This window comes from Nuphar pumila, chromosome 15 (assembly GCF_984573655.1).
Source record: "Nuphar pumila chromosome 15, dmNupPumi1.hap1.1, whole genome shotgun sequence".
NCBI classification, from domain to species: Eukaryota; Viridiplantae; Streptophyta; class Magnoliopsida; order Nymphaeales; family Nymphaeaceae; genus Nuphar; species Nuphar pumila.
The window spans coordinates 7836864-7845721 of record NC_143263.1 but is presented as its reverse complement, the minus strand read 5'-3'; the positions used below and the strand labels follow the sequence as shown (position 1 = coordinate 7845721).

Here is an 8858-nt window from a genome sequence, read left to right as displayed (position 1 = left end):
TTTCTAATATGAACTGAATATTCTGAATGAACTTATAGATTATTCAGGTCACTAGTCACATGATCTGTGGCCCTTAAATTAGGGTACCAAATATCATCACCGGCAATAGAGCTTCCAAAAGTCATTATTGCAGCATGAAAGGCATTTAAAACATTTGATTGATTTAAGTTTTGATGACACTGCCGAGCAATGTGGTCAATCTGGTCACATGGCCGGCAAATTGCATGGTTTCATTGAACCCATTATTCCTCTTATACTGCCTATTATAGTTGTTAAAACGTCCACCATTATTCCTTCGTCTACCATGATTTTGATAGTTTCCGCTGTTTTGTCACCCTCTGAATCCTTGATTTATATCTTGACTTTCATCAAATTGCTAGGAAGTCATGTTAATGGTGGGCGTGACCTATTCACAAGAAATCTCTTCAAGATTGGCAAGATGTGTCTCTTGAACAATTAACAAACAGGGTCAGATCTAGTCTCTATAGAGATTTTGAAATGAAGCATATTCGCTTGGACGACCCTTCAAGATTTGCATAACAAGATCTTCATCATTGACAAACCTTGAAGCAATAGACAACTGATGAGCAATAGCCTTTACTTTTTGAATATATTCATCAATGGAGATTTGAATTCTTTCTTTAGGGATCTTGGAACTGAGACTTAAGTTGCAAAATTCTTGACTGAGAATGTGAAACACATAACAAGATCTTCATCATTGACAAACCTTGAAGCAATAGACAACTGATGAGCAATAGCCTTTACTTTTTGAATATATTCATCAATGGATTTGAATCCTTTCTTTAGGGATCTTGGAACTGAGACTTAAGTTGCAAAATTCTTGACTGAGAATGTGAAACATATGACTGTTTTAAAGCTTTTCACACATCATGTGATGTAGATATGCCTATTATTTGACTGAGAATGGGTTCAGTCAAAGAATATATGATCCAACTAAGATGAAGTTGGTCATGCCTCATCCATTCAACATATTCTGGATTGAGGTCTTGAGGTTAGTTGACTTTCTAAGAACAGGTTTCGATCCGTTCATATAGCCTAATATATCATAGGCTTTTAATATGAGAATGAACTGAGATTTCCAAATAAGATAATTTTTTGCCGTCAATTTGATGGACAAAAAATGCTGAAGCGGGGTACTGAATAAAGATTTTGTGGGTGACATACCATAGAAGAAAACAAACTTGCACAGGGTTTAACATGGTTCAGTTGAGAACCAACTTACATCCACGTAAGGCACTCTCTCTCTCTCTCTCTCAAAACGTGAGAGAGATGCAGGGGCTTCTTTTATTATTTAAATATTGACCCTGAGAAGGTTCAATATAACTGAATTTCTTAGAAGCATTACAATTTTGAAAACCTGAAACCTTATCTCTATCTTTTGTGGACTTATCTGTCCACATTTATAAGCATTGTGATGGATAGACTTGAATTCAGAAAGACCCCTGACAGCTTGGCTTAACCGGATAGATAAGGCAGCCGGAGGAGAGAAACTCGACCTTGACAGGGAGTCCTGATCAGTCATGGCCTTCTCTTGAGGATTTCCATCAGTGATGGAAGTGGCATTCTCTTGAGGAGTCCCAGATGACTCAATATCTCTAACAGGATAATTGGCTAAGCCCAATGAATCCAATTCAAGAGAGAGAGAGAGAGAGAACTGAATCCTTACATTTTTTTTTAACACCAATTGGGCGAGGACAAGACACGTTGGATCTTAACAGGGTATGCATGCCCAGCCCACACTAACCAAAATGCAAATTGGTAGGACTACTGATTTGAAACTGGATCCGGGCCATATTGTCTTACATGAGCAGCACATATCCAAACTGGGGTTTGATTCAAAACAAACAGTGAATGGTCTGAGGAAAGAAGATCCAAAATCTACAACTAATGATGATCAAATTGACTCATGATCAGATCTTATATATTTATATTATTTATCATTTATTTTGTAAGAAATATGTTTTACATGAAAATTTTTACAGTAACTAGAAATGTTTACAAAACATCCACTATCCATGACTCATAATGCATTTAAAATTTTAAAATACAAAGTGTTATGGGCAGGAAATTTTTATTGCTTTAAAAAACATGTTTAAATGTACACAATTTATAATTTAAACATGAAACTTATTAAATAAATAATAAAAATCCAATTATATAATTTAATTAATGAAAATACAACCGTTAGATCAGAACTGTCATTTTGTAGATGTTCTTTAGTTGAACGGTCTTAATATATATATATATATATATATATATATATATATATATATATATATATATATATATATATATATATATATATATATATATAATGAAAACCTACAGGTGCTAAATGAAACATTATATATTCTTTGACCGCAACCTGTTTCGGAATCCTTCGTCTCTACGTCACCTAAGCTCACCATCTTAATCCTATAACCTCACCCTAGTTAAGTCCCCACAGCAGCCCGCTGGTTTATCAAACCACGCACCTCTCAGGTTCTCACACAACTTTTCCTTTCTCCATATAAAAACACATCACCTCTCTCATCATCTCAGTCATTTTTGTCTAATCCCTTTCTTTCTCTTACATGCATCGTTTAGAAGAAGGGCGTTCTTGGATATCCAAGCACCTAAAGATAGGCCTCCACCACCACCATCATCACCCTCACAATGACAACCGCAAGCTCAAGCCCCCCTCATCCACCCTTCAAACCTACGATTCAGCCTTATCCAACGGCCTCTCCCTGCTCATACATGCTGCCGAGTCCGAGCCGGCCACCCTCCTCTTGGCTTGGGCTCATCAAGCACTGGTCTTCCTGATCAGCACACACCATGGTCTCCACACCCTTGCGGGTGAGATAAGCCACCCCTTCGAGAAATGGGGTTTCAGTCTTACTGATGAATACCTAACCGACACGCTGAACCTTCTTGATCTCCTAAACTCTCTCTCCCGCAATCTCTCTCTCATCTCACAGCACAGGTTTCCTCTGCTACTCAATTCTGACCCTTCTTCAAAGGCACCAACCAATAATGTGTTGCAGGAATGGTTGGCATTTGCTAGCAAATTTGCAGCAGCAGGTGTAGAGAACGAGATACAGGAAGAGAGACGCGAAATTGCGAAAGACAAGACGCCGGAATCCGGCGAGGAAGAGAAGGTTTTCAGGAGAGCAATGGAGGGTGCAAAGAATATAAATTTGTTTGTGGTGAAGATATTGAGTTGCTGTTTCAATGGGGATGTGGAGTCCTTGTTGGACATGAAGGTGCCATCTGGGTATTCGTGGTCTGTGGGCTTGATGAATCTGAAGATGAAGATTTGTGAGCAGATGCTTAATTGGAGGGCAAGGAAGGATGGTGGTGGTGGTGGCGTCTTCTTCCAAGAGGTGGTTGATGTGAATGAATGTGTGAGCCGTTTATTAAGTTATATATCAAGTAAAGAAGAAGAAAGTGAGGAGAGATCACAGAGTGTTTATGATTATGATGATGGTAATGATGAAATGCTTTTGTTGAAGACATTGATGGAAGACATGAAGGAGAGAGTTGAGGTTCTAGGGAGGTGTTTGGATGCTTTGGAAGTGGATGTTGACAGATTGTTTAGCCTGGTTTTGCGTGCAAGGATTGAGTTGCTTGATGCTCTGAAGAGAAAGGATGCTTGATGGTCATCAGTTTTTATTGAATTGGCCAAAATGTCATTTGCTTTTTTATTTTCCCTCGACTTGTAAATACATAATTTTTTTTTTAATGATTAACAAGTTCGTGAAGACAAGCTTTTGTAACCACAATCACAAATGTGTAGGTAGAACCATCTGGGGTTTGGAGTTCTGAGACAAATTCTCAGTCATACACATAACAGCAACAATCACCTGGAGGCAATCTATTCTCCAGTTTGTAAAAATGGTTTTGTTTTTTCTATTATAACTGAAGAAATCTCACAGAGGCGCGGAGACATAGTCGCCCTTGGGGCGGCATAAAACTCCGAGGCTAGGATCCTCGCCCCCATGACCTATGCTGGCGTCGGCTTACGCAAGGACGTAGCACCCGAAGGAATAGAACTACTGCTGCCCATATGACAGCCCAAGCCCGCTCCAACTATGCTAACCATAGAAAAAGATGGAAAGCGGAGGAACAGCATCCGATGCGTTTGGATTTGTGGAATTGGAGTCCCACTGCAAAAGAAAAGCAGAACAGAGAATTTTGATGAAACTGGAGTCCGGTTCCACCCAATTCTGCTAATCCAAACATACCCTTAGAAGCTTTATGTTAATATCACAATAACTTTTCAAAATAGGGCTATATTTGTGACATGGATCTGAAGTTAATCATGTTCATCAGGGAAGGAATAGGGTCGGTAACCTTGAAATGAAGAACAATAAATTAACCGACTAACGATCTGAAATAAAATCGAACTATTGCAGACAGATGGACTACAAGAATGCTAACTGTTTTTTCTTGTTCCCATTAGTTGAGCTGTCCAAGCATGTTAATCACCAAATTTAGATCGAGTTCTCCATTCAAATGAAAGAGGGGAAGAAGCCAATCGATAATTGATAAATGATTTGAATAAAGTCCAAGTGGTTGAAGAGACAATAGTGAATATCCTATTCCTAATTTTTGAGAGATTCATCTGTGAAAACAAACATATATTTGCTTTCCTTTCAGGCCCCTGTTTGGAAATTAGCAGTCCAAGGTAGCTGGGGAAGGAATTTGTGAATTTGGTACTTCCCACCTGACTGTTTGAGAGCACCGTCATGAATCCGGCCAGCACTTTCCAAATCCATTTTTTAAACTGTTTGGATGTTTGGCTGACGTGGATGGATTTCATAGTTCTTTCTCTGTTTCCAAACTGATATTAAAAATATAGCAAAATGCAATTATCTACTGTCTACTAGTAATGAAGGTAGTAATTCTTCAAAACCTACTAGTAATAGAAAACTAATGAAGACAATAATTCCTAAACATAAAGAAGCAGTCATCAAGTAGATGTTTGAAGGTACAACAGTCCTAAGACAAATAATCCAACAACAAGTTTTGGGGTTGATCATGTTCTTCCCTTTGTGGTTGTTCATTGGCATCATTCCCTTCTCTATTTCTTCTAGAATACACATCCTTCTTTGAAATTTCCTGAAACATCATATGCATGAACGACAACATTCTGCCCATTGCTACCATCATGCTGGGAATCAAGAACAGATTCTGCTGTTGATGAAAGAGACTACTCATCACTAGGGTTGCAAACGGGTCTGATCTTTATCCAATTTCGACCCGACCAAATAGAATCTCGGCAGATATGGTACACTGGAATGAGATCTGTTTAGAAAACGGCGGGTTAGAATCGGACAAAAAAATGGGATCAGATTGGAGTTTCACTTTTTTACAAAACTGGTAAAAAGAAAAGCACGGTAATGATGACTATACATGACAATGACTGATATGACATGATTGTTTGTATATATACTTTTTAAATCAAATAGTTTTTATATTACCGTATAGGCTGACTTTTAGAGGCCTGCTGTTGTAATTAATGGTCACTGACAACTTTGGCCAGTGGAGCTAATTACCCAAAACCTAGGCTTTACATAGGTTTTGCGGATAAGTTTCAACGGAAGCCGCATCTTATTTAAATTTTTTATTTTTGAAATAGTTTATTTTTTTTTGGATTTTTAAAATTTTTTATTTTTTACTTTTTAAATTTTTTTTTTTTTACAAAGAGACCGTCATTTTCTGAGATGGACGTTAAGAGAGAAACCTTTGTGTGATTTTTGTCTGTTGAATATATATTAGTCACATTTATCTGTCTGGCTTCAGGTTCTCCAATGAAATTCTTTTTCTTGTACCCTTTGCCCTCCTTTATAACATATCTAAGGTATTAGAGGCATCAAGCAAGAACAATTATTATAAATGAGCGCTTGTGTTACAAAGATCATCTTATTGATGAAAGACTCTTATCTCACACTTTTCCCCGAGAACCAGTCTCCTCTGTGGTGTAGTTGTTGTTCAACTATGGTTGTTCTTCATTCACCAACAACTTTTCACTGTCTATATGATTTTGGATGATATGCTTCAAGATGAAATAATCTTCAATGTCATAACCCATAGCTCTGTGAAACCAACAGTACTTAGTTGGGTTTTTTTTCATTTATTTGTGCCGGGTTAGACACCTCAAAGAGCTTGACTACATCATCCTGTTATAGTAAATTCAGGACCTATGACTGAGGCTGCTCGAACTTGGTAAATGTTTTGTCTCTAGTCCACTTGAGATTGCCTGCATATTCATTTTCGTTTTGCTTCTTTGGGGTGACCTTATGGTTACCTTCCTTTTGTCTTTAATCATCATTTTTCGAGAGTTCGGTCGTGAGGTTCTCACAATGTTGACCTGACATTGTTGTTCTTTAGAAACCCATCATATACTCCTCTCTTGATGCCTACCTCAAAGAGGATAACCTTCTTGATGAGTTCGGAATATGTTTCAACTTAAGTCTTGCTTATCATACTTCATAAAGGTTGAGAGAAGCTGTCCATCAGGATGACCAGTGCATGAAAGTATGAAATCAACTTCCTCATCCTGCTAGTCATAGACTACCATCGGTTTATGAACTCATGGGAACCTTCATCTTTCTTCTGCTTCAAATCTTACAACTGATTGATGGTGGAAATGACCTCAACATTAAATCTGAATTGTTCCATGAACATATTTATGATATGCTTGAATTCTCTTATGTTCTAGAGGTTTAGGGTGATAAACCATTCTGATGCTTCTCCTTTTAGACTCTTGGAGAACTAATTAAATAGCCTCCTATCATTGTTTTGATATTTGACTATACTTTTCATGAATAAGGACAAGTGAGTCCTTGGGTCCCCCTTTCTACAGAACTTTAAAATTTTTGGAAGGGTCTCATTATCCTCATCATCGTACCTCTTTCGATAGGAAGTTATCTATGAAATATTCTTTCTGATCCATGTCTATGTATTTCATCCTCGAGGTTAGGCTTTGTACCATGTCTTTCAGTGATTTGATCTTTTTCTCCTCCTTAGACAATATGGTTTAGACTAGATGGGGTGACCTGGATCCGTAGACTCTCTTCTCCATATTAGATACTTGGGTTTCTCTCTATTGACTGTACTCTCTGTCATCTTGCGACTTCAAAATCCGTCTGATCATTTTTTTGGTCTCTCTACCAGTCTGTGCCCTTTTACATTATGATTTGTGGGCTTTTCTAGCTCTTTTTTCAGCTTGTGCATGTTCTTGTCCCAACTTTTATTGGATCTTTATAATTTTTGCCTAAATCATTTTCATATTCTGTATTGCTTGTGCCAACACATCCCTTTCTTTAGATTGGACTTTGAAATGTGAGGTCCTAGGGGTTCGTCTCCTTCTGGACTCACCTGTTCTAGAGATACCTGTCTCGTAACCCACATGAGAGACTTTATGAGACTCGTGAGGGTGTTCTTCTTTAAACCAAGCTTTGAAATATGAGATCTTGAATTCATCTTTTAATAGACTTATATGTGCTAGAACTACCTGTCTGATAACCCATTTGAAGAACTTTATGAGATCGATGAGGGTACCAACGTAAGCTGGACTCAAGGAACATCAAAGCATTTTTCCTTTTTCGATCGTTTATAGACTCATCAGGAATGTCTGTATGGGTCCTTTATTCAGAAACTTTATCGAGTATGATATTTTGCATTATATAGGGTGGCATCTCATACGTAGGATTATCAAGAGGTTATTCCTCTAAGATGGATTAGATTGTGAGTTTGCAGGCTTTTGATCGGGTATGCATTATATCCCAAATAATTGGTCCACACATACCTAAACAAGTAATCAAGAGATTTTCAAAATAATGGGTATCCTAGAAAGCTATATCAACTGATTTGTGAGGTCTCTTCAGGTTCTAGAATTTCAAGGTTCTCTTCCGGGTCTACACCGATATATCCAAGCTAACAACTTAAGAGTACTAGTGTGTAATATTCAGCTCTAATGGTACCACCACCGATATACTTAAGCTAACAACTTAAAATTACCAGTGAGAGATCTGAAGATCCAAATGATAAGACAAGAGATTTTTGAAAAATTTTGCAATAAAACAACTCTTTTCCTAAAAGAAAAAATAATAAAAATAAAGAGTATATAATGAGATCTAGCAATGTCTCAAGCAAACCCTATCTTGTTTGGGGTTGTATTTTTCTATTTTCTATGTGACATGTATTTTCTTCAGCAAGTACTTCTAAAATATGATAAAACATAAACTTGATATGTATGCATGAACCTAATGCAAATCATATATTTGATATTAAAAAAAATAACAAATAAGAGCGACAATCTCTTCAGGCCCCACCACCTGAATTGGTGGAATTTCTTCTAGATAAAAAGAAACTAAGAGAAATGGGCTCTCTCGCTCTCTCCTCTTAATACAAATAAAACGTTTAAGTGGTACTAACTATGTCATTGTAAAACCTGTAAACTTTTTATATTATAAATAAATAAAGATATTAGCTTTATTCTCGAGTTAGAAATATGTTTCTATCTTTTAAATATCAATTATGAGTATTTTATCTGGTCAATTTTTCTTTTCTGACCAGTAAGGTTAAAATAGTTATTTCAAAAATGATTTCAGACAAAATATTGTTAAAATATTTTGATTGTCATGAAAACTAATTGTTTTAGGGAGTCACAAACTCATCTTAGTGTTTTTGAGCTATTTTGAACTTAAATAGATGCATTACGATGATTTTCAGAAAAAAATCTTAAAAAGGATATTTTGGTCATAAAATAATTTCTGTAGAATATTTTTAATTGAAAAAAATAATAATTTTGAAAGTACTAACACAAGAGACTATTTAGGCTGTCACTA

The 8858-nt window shown here is 36.7% G+C and overlaps 1 protein-coding gene across 1 annotated transcript; it reads left to right on the top strand.

Moving 5' to 3' along the window:
• Positions 1 to 2594: 2594 nt before the first annotated feature.
• LOC149814360 (protein BPS1, chloroplastic-like) lies at positions 2595 to 3659 on the top strand. The gene has a single exon (XM_089989938.1). The coding sequence runs from the start codon at positions 2595 to 2597 to the stop codon at positions 3657 to 3659; it is 1065 nt and encodes a 354-aa protein (XP_089846064.1).
• Positions 3660 to 8858: the final 5199 nt, after the last annotated feature.

Excerpts from the sequence above, each read along its gene's own strand:
- LOC149814360 (XM_089989938.1), top strand. The coding sequence starts at position 2,595 with ATGCATCGTTTAGAAGAAGGGCGTTCTTGGATATCCAAGCACCTAAAG.